Source organism: Oenanthe melanoleuca, chromosome 20 (assembly GCF_029582105.1).
Source record: "Oenanthe melanoleuca isolate GR-GAL-2019-014 chromosome 20, OMel1.0, whole genome shotgun sequence".
In the NCBI taxonomy this organism is placed as follows: Eukaryota; Metazoa; Chordata; class Aves; order Passeriformes; family Muscicapidae; genus Oenanthe; species Oenanthe melanoleuca.
Window position 1 is genome coordinate 11,321,526 of NC_079353.1, and position 14,923 is coordinate 11,336,448.

General features: G+C 43.9%; 1 protein-coding gene across 3 annotated transcripts in view; it reads right to left on the minus strand.

Moving 5' to 3' along the window:
• Positions 1–14,923, minus strand: part of PTPRT (protein tyrosine phosphatase receptor type T) — a 439,066-nt gene that overhangs the window by 113,721 nt on the left and 310,422 nt on the right. For all 3 annotated transcript variants that reach the window (XM_056507593.1, XM_056507591.1, XM_056507592.1), the window contains exons 10-11: positions 7,009–7,210; positions 3,796–3,898 (exon numbers count right to left, since the gene is read on the minus strand). In XM_056507593.1, coding sequence (XP_056363568.1) covers positions 3,796–3,898; positions 7,009–7,210 — 305 coding nt within the window. The remainder of the gene's footprint in view (positions 1–3,795; positions 3,899–7,008; positions 7,211–14,923) is intronic.

Here is a 14,923-nt window from a genome sequence, read left to right on the forward strand (position 1 = left end):
CAGGGTTTAGATTGATATAAGAACAGCTAAAAGTTATTTTTAAAGGGCAATGTGGAGTCAAACTCTGCAGGTTACACCACAAAAAAATAAAGGCAAAAATGAAACGCCTGTGCCACAAGGGAGAGGATTTCTGCTTGCTGAGACTTCACCTTTCTTTTGGCAATAGGACAAAATAGATCAAAGAATATCTAAGTTTATATTAATCCTATTAGGTTGCATGAAAGCATCCTCATTGTTATCTATAGATCATTAACAATGCCGAGTTCATGATCGTTACTTTTCTAAACAGCCACATTTAAATTATTTATCATGAGCACTGGGGAGCATCAGAAGTGTCTTAATGCTGAAAGTGACTTTGGATCTGGTGTACCTGCATTTCAGATGAATGAAAATACAATCAATCTTATTTTAAATATCTTTCTGTATTATTCTGAAGATGTTCATGCAGCCCATGCTCCATCTCTGTGCTCCAGCAGAATGAAATAACTCAGGACCAAGTACAGGTATTGCCTTACAGTCACATCCCTACATGTTCTCCCACTCACCATCCCCCAAACAGAAGAGGAAATACTAGAATAATTACTTTACACTAACTGTTTTTCATCTTCACATATGGGAAGGACTATAATAAAAACTGGAGAACTGCAGAGCAGAAACTCTCAGGTTGAGGGGACAAGGAGTCAACCTGTTCCTGCCCAGAGAAAGCTCCAAATAGCAGAGAAAATAGTGAGAAAAATCCACTTCAGACTCCTCTCAGGACCAGTCCAGCCCCATGTGAGGCAGGGTGGGAGATGAAGGGTCAGTTTGGGAGAACTGAAGCTTGAAAAACTGGATTTATTAAGGTTAGCCTAAGAACAGTCTGGATGGTTCTACAGGGGAAGAATTCTGAGCCTGTCAGAGTTAATAAAAAGCTAAAATTCTCCCCAAGATTCCTTCCCCCTTAGTCCCCTGCCCTTCTGCTTTTCATACACACATCTGTAAGTCAATGAAATGGACTCATTATAGGAAATAATTTTATCACTTTGATGTGACATGTAAATATTGCACTCTCTGCAAACATGTGTAATAGGCTACAATGCAATTAAAGAAATCAGTGAAAATTTATAAAGAATATCTACCAATTTTATGTATAGATGCATTTGATGGAAAAGGCATTATTCACTGAATGCAGTTAAAGTGCAGTAAATCGACTTTGAGAAAAATCACAAGACTTTTCAATAAAAAGACAAAATAGCAACACTGCTAAGACAGCAGGTGGTAAAACGAGATACAGGAATGTTCCCCCACATAAAGAAATAAAACAAAACAAAGCTGTGTGATTTTACTGCTCTTTTCCAGCAGAAAAACATCCCTAAAGGACTCAGAAAATAGGCTCCTAAATTTGCTCATATGGAGTACCAGAGATTGAAAGGCAAACTTTGAAATACATTACCCAGAGAAAACAGAGAAGGGATGGTGCTTAGTCTTAAAGAATGGATTTTTTTTCTTTTTTTGAGCTTGTCAATGCAATTTGGGGCCAAGCCACGACACAGCTGGGGGCCACCAGCTGATACAGAATATTTAATTAAATCCAGTAGTTTGCATCTGGAGCAATTTGCCCCTGAATACTTAGTGGACATCCTTCAAAAGCATTAAGAACCTGTCAGTGGGACACAGAAACCCAAGCATTATGAAAGGGGGAACTGTGGTGTTTTGAAAATAACACCCATGGGAAAAACTTCAAGAGCCTCTTGTGAAAACTGGAGGTAAAAGCTTGAAGATCCCACAGGGAGGTAATGAACATGTGCTGGACCCCTCTGCAAGGCAGGACCCACAGTTTTTATAAGTGATTCCAATTGCTGCTGGCAGGATGAGTGGCAGGATGAAGGAGCAGCTGGCACTTCTGCCAGCAACAGGTGAGGCAGGGTGGGCTCAGAAGGGAAATTTGTTCATCTGCGCTGATGCCTTGCACCAAACACAAATGTTGGAAAGATGAACCAGGAAGACCTTACAAATATGAATGCTAGATTCTGAGAATATGGAAACCATGAGCCAGATTGAAATGAAAGCCACTTTTGAGATACCAAACCTCAGTTACTGAATAACTGTAAGACAATAGGATGGCCAGCTGAAAGTAATCCCCCCTTGACAGAACAATGTCTTCTGCTGGAGAGCAAGTCCAAAGGTCAGAGAAGACCTTGCAGGGCCCAAAGAGTATTTTTTAGAGTTTAAAGTATAACACACTATGGTAATGTAAGGATTCTTATAGGCTGTATGTAAATGCTACAGAATTTGTATCTTGTGTTAGATTGGTTAGAATATTAGAATATTCATCATAGAATTAGAATAGAATTAGAATATTCATCATGGAAGAAGATTTATTGTATTGTAAATGGGAAATCGCTCTCTTACCCCTCTTGCTCTTCTCTCTCTCTTCTCTTCCCCCCATTCTTTCTGTGTCCTACTCTGGGCTGAGGCTGGCAGCCCTTAGCAGGACTCTGTATCCCCACAATATAACCCTTACAATAACTGCAGCTGTAACACCAGCTTGTACAGAGTTCTGTCCCTGGGAACCATCCATCCCCACACAGACACTCCTGCACACAAACTCACTGAGATGGAAAAGAGTGATGAGTACAGAATTCCAGGGAGCAACCTGCAGGTGTGTCCCCCATCAGCATCTCACCATTGAGAGCAGGGCCTGCTCAGGCAGCAAGGTGCCCTGCAAGGTGCCCACCCTATTCCAGGGATGCACTAAATGGCCAGGGAAGGGATGGCACCCCTGCTCTTGGCACTGGGGAGGTGACACCTGGAGTCCTGTGTCCAGTTCTGGGCCCCTCACTGCAAGAACATGGAGGGGCTGGAGACTCAGTCCTGTGAGGAGCAGCTGGAGTTGGTTAACCTGGAGTAAAGGAGGCTCAGGGGGGACCTTCTCCCTCTCCCTGACAGGAGGGAGCAGCCAGGGACAGGTCAGGCTCTGCTCCCAGGGACAGGACAAGAAGAAATGGCCTCAAGCTGTGCCAGGGGAGGGTCAGGTTGGACATTAGGAGGAATTTCTTCACAGAAAGGGTGGTCAGGCATTGGAAGGGCTGCCCACAGAGGTGGTGGAGTCCCCATCCCTGGAGAGGTCCAAGAAATGGCTGCAGATGGCACTCAGTGCTCTGGGCTGGCTGATAAGGTGGTGAGTGGTCAGAGGTTGGACTCAATGGTCTTGGAGGTCTTTTCCAACCTGACAGATTCTGTGATTCTGTAAATCCTCTACTCTGCAGCTTGTCTACTCTAGCAAAGCCTCACTAAATCAAAAATTCCTTTTTCTGGACTAGATTACTGCTTTACAGCACAGCCAGCCCAGCAGCACAGCTGGATTGTGAATGTGAGAAGTGTGTTAAACCCTGCAACTGAGCAAATACCTCCACAAGCATTAAAGACAGGGCAGGCATTCCCACAATAGCTCCCAGCAGGCCTTGTTCATCATGGAAGAGAGGGCAGCATGGAGACCTGGAGCCTCCTCCACCCTCGTGTGGGGATGTTCAGTCTCCAGCTCCACATCCCGCTGTGCTCCAGCACTGCAGAGGCATCTGAAGTGATGCTGGGAGGGTAATGACCCCACCAGTGCCAGCAGCCATCCTTCCTGGAGGTTGGCAGCAGGAGGCAAGGAGGCTGAAGCACTCATGAAAGGCCTGTGAAAGGCAGAACCAAGAGCTGAGCTGGCTGCAGTCAGCGCTCGCTTTCGGCAGAATGAGAGAGCAGTGAGGGAAGCTGGGCAGGAGGGAGAGGAGGGAAGTGTGGGAAGACAAAAAAAGACAAAACACCCACCTGACAGGGGCTCCCCGGGACTGAGCAGGCTTCAGCATGACGGTGATGGTGGTGTCAGTCTCGTTGAGGGGAGAGTCCGTGTCGTACTCGGGCATGGACGGCGCTGCAGCGGGACAAAGCAACACTTCACTGGGCACCACTGCCTCTGGAGCTATGGCAACATTACACTGACATTTCCCAAATGAAATAGCAAAATACTTCCCAGTGTTGTGACCAGAATGATCAAACCTGCTGAAATATTTGTACACTCTTTTTCCATTGCAATTAAACGGGAGTCGGACAATCTTCAACTGGATTTGAAAATCCCATCTTGAATTTTGAAGACTTAGTAAGCCCTTGAGATGGGATCATTCCTTCAGTGTTAAAGTGAGGAAAGAAAACTGCATAGACATTATAAAAAACCCCAAACTATCAGGATGAGTGAATCAGTGACAGAGTTAAGAAAATCCCTGAATCCAGAACCTTTTTCCTTGTTCTGGTCAGTGGATTAGCCCTCTCACATCTTAAGAGATTTTAATGCACAGACTTAATCTGTGTCCCCTTGATTAGCTGGAGGGTGTGCTAGGAAACACAAAAGATGAAAAGAGAGGAGAAAAAATTAGCCAGGTTATTTTTGCACCCAAACCCAGGACGTTCTACCCTGGTACTTAAGTGCTGCTGACCCAGAGGCAGCTGCAGAGATCCCAGTGCCACCCCTGGGCAGTGCCCACCCATCTCTGATGTGTTCCCCCCAGCAATACAGAAACCCACTGAATAAAAACCCACTCAGCCAAACTCTAGTTTCCCCTTCTGCTTTGCTATCTTCTCTTAGGACCATTTCATGAAAGTAGGACAGCTTTCCTTAGGAAATATATTTCACTTATTACTTCTCCCTTCCCAGAAGCAGGCATCTGTTTGGGACAGGTTTTACTTGTAGAGATCATCAGGTCAGAGCAGCACTAAATTTGTCCCAAAGATGCAGGTTTTGCTGAAATAACTTTAAAGAATAAAGCAAACAGAAGAATTCACACAAATAGTTCTTCTGTAGCTTACAAGGGCAAGCTGCATTGTGGGGGATCCCATATTTAATCCTCTCATAGTGATTTTCACTGTAATCCTGTTTACAATCAGGATTTTTATCTAAATGCCTGAAAACTGTCAAGAATGGGGGTTGCTATTATCAGCTCAGCTGCTGGCTCCCCTGTCAATAAGCTGGGAATTCATCAGAGTGAATGTCAACTGCTTAAGAAGGCTTTCTCTGGAATAAGGTGCTCTCCATCAAGGGGAAGCAGTGACCCATTGAAAGGAGACACATCCCCAGTGGTCTTCCACACCAGAGATCACTGGAGATCACAGAATGGTTTGGTTGGAAGGGATCTTAAAGATTTCCACCCCTGCCATGGGCAGGCACACCTTCCACTAGCCCAGGTTGCCCCAGCCTGGCCTTGGGCACTGCCAGGGATCCAGGGGCAGCCACAGCTGCTCTGGGCACCTGTGCCAGGGGCTCAGCACCCTCACAGGGAAGGATTTCCTCCTGACATCCAACCTAACCCTCCAGGTGAGCACCCCCAGCCCTCCCAGCCTGGCTCAGAGCAGAGGGGCTCCAGCCCTGGAGCATCCCCATGGTCTCCAACATTGTCCTTCCTTTCCTTCCCGTGCTGAGGACCCAGAGCTGGATGCAGAGCTCCAGGAGAGGTCTCACCAGGGCAGAGGAGAGGAGGAAAATCCCCTCCCTCAACCTGCTGGCACAGCAGGAATTGCTGAGCCCCTGCTCCAGCCAGGGGGGACAGTGCTACAGCACAGCTTAGTGCACCACACCAACAAATACACTCACACATTGCTACAGCACAGAAAAAACAAAAATACAGCCTCACAAGGACATTCCTGCCAATGAAAAAATCCTTCTTCTCCCTAATTACCTCGAGGGTAATTACCTCTTAGAGCAAGTTGAACAGTAATTTTCAAATTATATGGAAAAATGTATCAAAACCTCGACCATGCAATGAAATAATCTAATGTCAGAGTTTACCCTAATGCTTGCATGGTTTGTACCCACCTAGTGAGAGACAGATATTTGGAAGATGGGGAGTAAAAAAGTCAGTAAACCAAGCTCAGTATGCATATAGCTGGCACTCAGGCTGCTAAAACAATTTGAGCTCTTAGGGGATGATAAAATGCAAAGAAACTGAATCTGGGGAGAAAAGGCCCTCAAACCATTACTGTGTTTTTTATTTCTCTGACCACAAAGGAATGGAGTGCACATTCACAGCAGGGCTGCAGAAGCCCAAACAGCCCATGGAGCTGTTTGGACACTTAATGGCTTTTACTTCAAGTGGTTCAGAGTTTTAGTGCTAAATGTGAAGGGTTCACACCCCGAGCAGAGGGAGGGGATGTGCTTTGCTTCCTTAAAATTTACCCTGTCACTTACTGCTCACAACTGGCTATTATTAACTGATTTTGAAATAGGGCAGTGGAAAAATCTATATTGTAGTGCAGTCTTTTCTACAATAAACTGCCATAATTTCAAGCATTACCAGTGTCCTGAATGTTCCTGATGTGTATTTTGACTTTACTGAAAAAATAGTTAAAATAGTCCAGAAAATGACAGTTTTTCTCTCTGCTAGAGAACCTATTTTAGTGCTATCAACTAAATGTTAAAATCCACATGTTTCTGCCCAATATCACCACTACTGTCCTTTTTTTTTTTTGATAACTGACCTGCTTCCCCTTTTATTTTCCACACCTTTTCTTTGCTATTTCCTCCTTATTTTAATGCCTTTCATATTCTTGCCTCAAGTTCTTCCTCTGTTCTTACTCATATAAAAACCCAAGAAAAATGGCTTTCCTCCCTTATTTTAGTCTCTTTGCACTATTAATTCCATTACTGCATTACATCCATTTTCATACATCTTGAAAATAAAAACCACATTACAGAAGGAGCTTCCCCAGCCAGGCAGAGAATGCTAACAATAATTACTATAAGGGCAGTTCATTTGTTGAACTAATGTTGGCTCTCATTTAAAATGCTCCACAGATATCCACAGGTATTTAGGACACCCACAAATTAACCCTTGTATTTGTAAATAAACAAAGATCTGTGGCTGTTTCAAAACTCTGCCCTATGAAACTTAAGAGAGACATTAAGCTGAGTATTTTTTATAATTTTATGCATCAGCTTTAAGTCTAAAGCACAAAGCCCTATAAGGATTTTTTTCCCCATCTCCAAAGCAGTACCTGAAATCTTAGTTGCAATCCTGGTGGTGATGGGGGGCCCAAAGCCCTTGACTGTGCTGGCTTTGATGGTGAATGAGTAGGTGGTGCCTGGGTACAGCCCCACAAAAAGGTGATGGGTTTCATTCCGCAGCTTGAAGACTTTCCCTCTCTGGCTGGACAGGTCAGCACTGGGATCCAGAGACCCAACAGCCTTGTAGGTGATCTGCAAATGGAGAACAAGGACAGCAAGGTGATGAGGGCATTCTGCACGTGGCCTCTCCCTGCTCCCCTGTTTGTCACCTCTCCTGACTGAATTTCAAGGACAGGCATTAATTCAGGATTATTTCCGTATCTCCCGTGAGAGGTTTTGTATTTGGGTGCTGTCAAACAAACACGACAATTTTTCCAAGGCTTCACTTAGGGAAAAACTAATTTCCTGTCTCTGCTAAAGCCTCAGCATGTTCTGACTTATAACAAAAGATGTAAAGAATTGCTTTATGTTCCCAAGCTCAGAAGTTCTGTAGTCAAACCAGAGCACACAGCACGACTGGCAGGATTTTCATGAGAATTGCCCATGTTACCCCCACAGCTCATGAAATCTCTCAGTGCAAACATGGATATGTCTCCTTTTGGCAAATCATCTCCTCAAAAGGCAGCTGAAAACAATGGCAGCCTCCTTCTGACAACAAAAGCTTAGGAAGCCTTTTCCTGTGCTACAGAGAAAACGCTGAAATGAAATGATATGTTTCAATGAAATAAATATCATCCTGTCTTTAGACAAAAGCCCTTCTCTCTGTGGAAACCAGCTTCTGCTGTCCCTTCCCTGCCCTCATTCTGAGCCTCAGAGTGCAGATTTGCACGTGGGGCAGTGTCTGGTTCACACCTGGTTTAAGCAGGAGGGTTCCAGAGCTGGAGGGACGTCCTGAGTACAGCTGGAGCTGGTGCCAGCACACCTGGAAACCTCAGCACGCTCACCCTGATATACAGACGCTTCAAGGGAAACTCATGACTTATTTACCAGCCAATTCCTTGCCTGAGCTCCAAATTCAATCCCAAGGCAGCTCAGTTTCAACAGAGCTGTCAATATAATGTACCGTGCTTTGCTGCTCTCCTAACCTTTTTTGATATTATGGGATCCTCACTTATTTGTAATGAAACACTATGAATAAATCAATGTATGTTAATACATGAGGTCTTCAATTTTTTATTAAGGTCTCCACAATAATCTAATTCCCAGCCTTTCTGAAAGAGCTTTTGAAAATCTTTAAGTTGCTTGCTGCATGACAGGAAGAAAATGTTACATTTTGAGGAAAAAGAAATATCCAGTGTTTAAAAAGGGAGGCTTTAATAATAACAGGATAAATAAGAGACTGAGACTGATGTTACTGACACCAGAGCATGTGAATCCTGTTATTTGGACAGACAAGAACAATTTAGACAGCGCTGACACCCAAGATAAGGCAGTGTAACAGAGAAGAGGCATGAATTACACCAGCAACAACAAAGTGCAGAAGCAGAACTCTTAAAGGAATTATAATTAGACAGCTTGCAGGTGATTTCATTGAAAACCAGCTAATTTGTCCAGGAATTACAACCTGGGTTTAAATTTTTATTATGCACCAGACACCTGAGAAATAGAGAGATCTGAGTATAATGGTTCTTAAAACAAACAAAAAAATTAAAAACAGGAGGAAAATCTCTACACACATTGCTTTTCCCTCAGGGGGTCAAGAACCAGCATGGCATGGGACAGTATTTCCTGAGTTCTTATTGCTCCAAGGCAAGGGAATTAGGAAGAAGACCACTGGAATGAAATAGAAAAATAAATACTTAAATCAAGAGACATGACCATGTCCATGCCATAGCTAAAATCCAGAAAGAAAAATGCATTTAATTTCATGTTGTGTAGGAATGAGCCAATGCAATCTTGTATGCTCTGCTGGCACATCAAGAGCTAGAGAAATAGAAATTCTATAAAACTACAAAGAGAGATCAGCAAAATAGGAATTGGGGAAAAAGAAGGGAATTTCCTACACCTGGGCACATTCACAGGATGCCCAGGTCAGGCAGTGGCCTATGCAAAATCAGTAATATTTATTTTCAAGCACATTAAACTGAAGGTTATAAATACAAGTGCAAGATGCACTTGTCCTTGATCTCCATCCATACAAATAAATGTATTCAGCTACCTTCAGCAGTTCTAAAATCATTACAGAAACAGTTATTTTTCCTTATTAAAAAAAAACTCAAAGAAAATCTATCCCCTTAAGGCAAAAAGAGCTAGAAAAGCTTTCAAGAAGAAAAAACACAAAAGAAGGAAAAAAACCAACTCACTGATTTTAAAAAACAAACAAACCAACCCAGTCTTTATTTTTCTGTTAACTATAGCAGGGAATGAGTACAAGGGATTTTAAAACAACCTGGGTCAACTCACAAGAAGCAGGGAAGGAGGAAACAGCACTTGAGAGAATATCCCCAGTTTGATATTGTAGTGTGGGTCAACTTTCAGAGCAACTGCTCACTCAAATCAGGATCTCCCAAGACTCTTTTCAGGATATATAAATTCTAGCAGAGAGATTTGTGGCACAGCCAAGTGTGAGTTTACTTTTCCTGTAGCAAAGTCTCTTGCCAGTAGAAATGGACTCTGTCAAACCAGGTGGTGTGAGGACATTCAGAGAAGCCGCCCTTGTCCCCAAACAGAACATTTGACTTTAACACATGAACAGAATGGATGCAGCACAGAGAACAGAAACACAACAGTGCAAAGCTGTCCAGTGTCACTGAGTCCAGCAGCAGAAATATTTATGGGCTGATAAATGCAAATGGTGCAGATACAGCAACCAATTCCTGCCCTCATCAGGGCTGAGCTCTTCTCTGCTCCCCTCCAGGAGGGCTCTGAGTGACTGGAGTGGGCAGGAAAGTGCACAGACACTGCCAGGGTGTGTGCCAGGGCTGTGTGCCCACCTCTGGGAGGACCCTCCTCATCACCACAAGGACCTGGTGCTCTCCAGGTCTCCAGGCTGCCATTTATAAAAGCAGGGATTCTGCACTCCTCTACACAAACATTTGTGTGTTTGAGAAGTCTGTGGATTTCTGTAATTGCTGAGTGCTGCTGGTTAAGCAGCCAAACCCCCAGTGAACCAGATGAAGCAGCTCTGGAAACAGAGCTGCCCACTTGGAAAAGGAGGGGAAACTCCTCCAGCTCAGGAGAAAAAAAAAACAACCAACCATTTTCCTCTTCCTGCTGTTTGTCAGCTCTAAGTGCTGCCCTGAGTGTGGACCAACAGCTGAGAGCTCTGTCTCAGCCTCTCTCCTCTCTGGACCTGCAGGCACGGTGAGAGCAGCTGCCACTCCAGCTGCAGCACAGCTGTCCCTGCCAGCTGTGTCCTGGCACATCCCTGCTCTGCCCCTCCACAGCCAGCAGCAGCTCCCTGGGCTCAAGGCAGTGGCATTTCCCCAGGGAATGGCTCAAAAGTGCCACACACACGGTTTGTGTGATCCATGGCTCTGGGGCAGAGGATTTGTCCTGCAGAAATCAGTGTGTCACTCAGATGTTCATTTCCATGTTCCTCCACCAAACCACAGCTGGGTTAAAGGAAGGCACAGGTAAAAAGAAGTTTCCTGTCTTCTCAACTGATTTAAACTCAATTTTCTGAAGTGAGAGAAATTGAAGTGAATCAGAGAGTGAAAAATTTTCAAGAAACTGTAGAAATTTCTGACTCTGGAGTAATTTATAAAGGCACAAAAACATGTCTGGAGAAGAAATATGGCACTTCTCTGGAACAAGAAGGATGCTGGTAAAAACACCTGCCTTGTGGTTTGTATGCTGAATATTTATCTTAATTTCTTGTTCCAAGTGTCAAAGCATTTCATTACAAAACAAACAAGAGATTCTAATCTAAAAAAATGAGATGACTCAATCGCTCAAAAGCAGCTGTTCTAAATTATTTTTAAATAATCTATTTTAAAGACAAGCTGAGCCATCTAATATGTCTGTGTTCTCAAAAAAATATATAAACATTATTAATTTAAAAGTGCAAAAGCATACACAGAAAACAAACAGAAAAATACCAAAAAATATATTTTAAAATTTAATTCTGATTGGAAATATTGAAAATATTTATTTGCATTCTGATACAGAATAAATGCAAATACAAAGATGAGGAAATTTCTCACAAGACTGAAACTCTATGGTTTTTAACCACCTTCCTGATCTCCCTGCAGTCCAGGCACTGTCCTAAGAGGAAAGTTTTCTTTCCTCTGCAAACTGGAATGTCTGTCCAGGGTTTCCACAGAGAATGAAAAGTTCAGCATCAGCTCCAGGGGAACTTGATGGTCCCAAGGAAATTTTAGTGGTCAACACTGCTATGGATCTAAACACAGCAAAACCAGGCAAAGAAATACAGATTAAAATAAATCCTAAATCTCCTTGGAACCTCCTTCACTGAGTTAATTAAATACCTCTCATACTTAAGCAATAAAGGCAGTAAACTTGAAAAAATCAAAAAACCAAATGGTGAAGGAAACTCAGAAGAAAAAAGAACAGCAATTTTCCCACCAGCACAAGAGGGGCAGAACACTGAGCCCAGGGTTCTCCCAGCTGGACAGGAGGGATGGATCCAGCAGGATTTATTCAGCAGGATGGATTCAGCAGGATTTTTCCAGCAGGATGGATCCAGCAGGATTTATCCAGCAGGATAGATCCAGCAGGACGGATCCAGCAGGATGTACCCAGCAGGATTTATTCTCCAAGATGGATTCAGGAGCTACTCAGATGCTGAAACCCCCAGTCAACTGTGCAAAATTTGGCTACATGAGTCCAAATTCTTAGTAAAATGTAAAGCAGGCCAACAGTACAAGCTCGAGTCTACTGGAAACTACCAGAAAAGGCCTTATAATGTCCAGGTGTTCAGTGATGTATAATTGCTGGAGAATAAGAACAGATCAGCATAAAGGAGTAGGCTGGTGAGCAGTGCACTCCTGGTTGTTATTTAAGCAACCTCTTCCAGTGCACTCTAGTCCCCATTAACCAGGGGCACCCCCTCTTATTCCTCTGATTTTTATCCACTTTAAACCTTGGAATATTAACTCCTTGAAATCACTGAGCTATGGTAACAACCCAGAGATGTAGATGTAATATTAAGAGCATAAGCACAGCTCTTCTCTCCTTCCCAGAGCCCAATTTGAGACAATTTTCTGGGGAGACGTGAACACTTTGCTAAGTGTCATCATCTGTGACTGCAGAACTTCTCTTACAAGGACATAAAACTTTCATGGGGAAGGGAGAGATGATAGCAGAGGTATTAACTAAACTAAGAAGCACAAATTTATTTCCCACTGCAAGAGAGAAAACACATAATTTTAAAAATAACGAAAATAACCCACTTGGATTTTTTCAAAACTCCAGTGGCAAACAAGCAAGTGCACAAGTCTGGTGAATTTTACTCCTCCTTTGCATGGTGGAGGAAGAAAGTGCTTTGTCCTGTGCTTTCTAAAATAGAAATGCCAACAAGAGTTGAAAATTAGAGGTTAAAAAATCCCTATAGAAAAAAAAATGTTGTTGAAAATGTGGTAATTAAAGAGGGAAATAGACCATCAAGAGATGTGATGAATTAACTTCGTGTTTAGAAGTTCCTTTGGAAGAGCCTATTATGGCACGAGGCCCCAAGCTTGATACAGGAGCACATTGTGATAAAGATCTCATCACTCCACTGTAATGGCCCTTCTTGCCCAGCACTACTAAAACCCTCAGGGAAGCCAGGATGGCTGTTCAGACTCTCTTTAATCCTCTTAAATAAATAAATTAACAAGGCAGAATATTCTGCTCAAATCGTGGCTGATAGATCCATTTAGCCTGCCCATACATTTGGTACATATGAGTAAGATTTCACCCTGATGAATAACAGAGTTGTCAGATTTTGTGTGTTCATAACCTTAAAACTGAGGGCAGAACACTCCAAAGTCTCAGGATTGAGAACTTGCCAGTCAAGGCAAAAAAAAAAATTATGCTCATATGTTTCTTCCCACAGCAATTGATCCCAGTATGCAGACCACTTTATCTTATATCTCTTGCCATATAGAATTAATCAACCCCAGTGAGCAGAATATTGCTCTCTACAGCCATATCCACCATCAAACATTAGGACTTTAAGCTTCCCCTCTGATTTTAGCAATTGCAGCCTGTTTCAATGCAAATGGTAAGTACTGCTGTTAAATCACACACTACTTTGTGGGTACATTATACAACCTTATATCTATTTTCCATTTTAGTGACAGCCTGCATAGCAGTTTGGGGAAGGCATTTGAAGCCTATAAATCCATTGCATTATTCCCTTACATTCCCTCTGATGTTTTATGTGCCTGTCTTTTAAAACAGCCCGTTCTGCCTCTCCACACCCCTCCTGCAGCCCCTCCCATCTGGGGATGACAGAAAGCTGCAGTAGCTCTCTCTGTATATAATATAGGGGGTTTTCTCCCCTTTTTTCACTCAGCAATGCCTCAAGACTAAAACAATCTCTTGCTATGGACAAGAGAGGAGGCAGCACAAGGAAGATGACACAGCCACTCCATGCATGAGTGTGCCAAGGTCAGGAGCAGGGTCTGCAGGGACACCCTCACTGGTCTGTCCCTTTACTGAGCCAGAAGAAAAGGCAGCTTTCCCTGACTTCTTGCTGCTTTTTGAACTCACTCCTGCCTTGTGAAGCAAGACCTTGCATCAAGACCTTTTTTATCTCTCAGTTATTATCATACCATGCTGCACACAGGGCACAGGGAGGTGGCCTGCATTGGGAATAAGGATCCCAGTGACTGTCACAGATGTCAGCTCCTCCAGCACTGCTCAGCAAGCAGGAGAGGAGGAGGCAGCCTGTCCATCTGACCAGGAAATCCCATTGTCTGGAGTCCTTTCCCTCACCAGGGCTGGGCCCAGCTTCACCTGCCCTGTGGGACTGTGTCCTGCCACCAGGTCCCACCTGTCCCATTGCTGACTGCCCTGCCCAGCTGATGGAAAAGTCTGGGACCAAACCCACTGAAACAACAAAGATGCTGGCATCCCAGAATATTAAAGCTGCAAACCAGTCCCAGCTTTAATTCCTGCCTTTTTTTTAAGTGGACCCTTCTGGAGAGGGACTTTTCACAAGGGCATGTAGTGATGGACAAGGGGGAATGACTTAGATTTGATATTGTAAAATCCTTCCCTGTAAATGTGGAGAGGCACTGGCACAGGCTGCCCAGGGAGTTTGTGCTCCTGCCATCCCTGGATGTGTGCAAATCCAAAGTAGGATGGGGCTTGGAGCAACCTGGTCAAGTGGGAGGTGTCCCTACCCATGGGAGGGGTAGAACCACATGAGCTTTAAGGTCTCTTCCAACCTGAACCATTCTGGGGCTCTATAATTCTCAATTTGAAAAGCACATCAGCCCCAATTGCATAATCCTCTCTGGAGCCAGAGTCCCTTCTATTTACCCAGATGACACCCAGGCAGACTCAGCTGTGAACACGCCTGACTTAGTGGTGTTTAAATCCTCCTCAGAGAGCTTTAGAAATGCTCAGTGTTCAGCTGCCCAGCCCAGCTCCAGTGCACCCACACCCAGCACAGAGCAGAGCTCTGTGAGTGCCAGGCTGTGCTCCTGCCCAGCACCTGCAGCCTGCAGCCACCAGGAACTCTCCCCTGTGCTGTGCCACACCTCTTGCTTCAAATTCATAACACAGCTGGCATGAGACTTCACAAACGGATGAGGAAGAATTTTGTCACGGGCAAAGTGTGATTTTCCAGAGCTGGAAACCATTCTGCAATTCATAAGAGTGCAGAGATAAGGGAGTCAGGTATCAGCAGAGAGCTGGATGTGTTTCACAGGGTTCAGCACTGCAGATGGAGGGGAGGGGAAACCAACTGCAAGGCTTGATGATTGAAAACACCTCAGGAAACAATAGGCTATT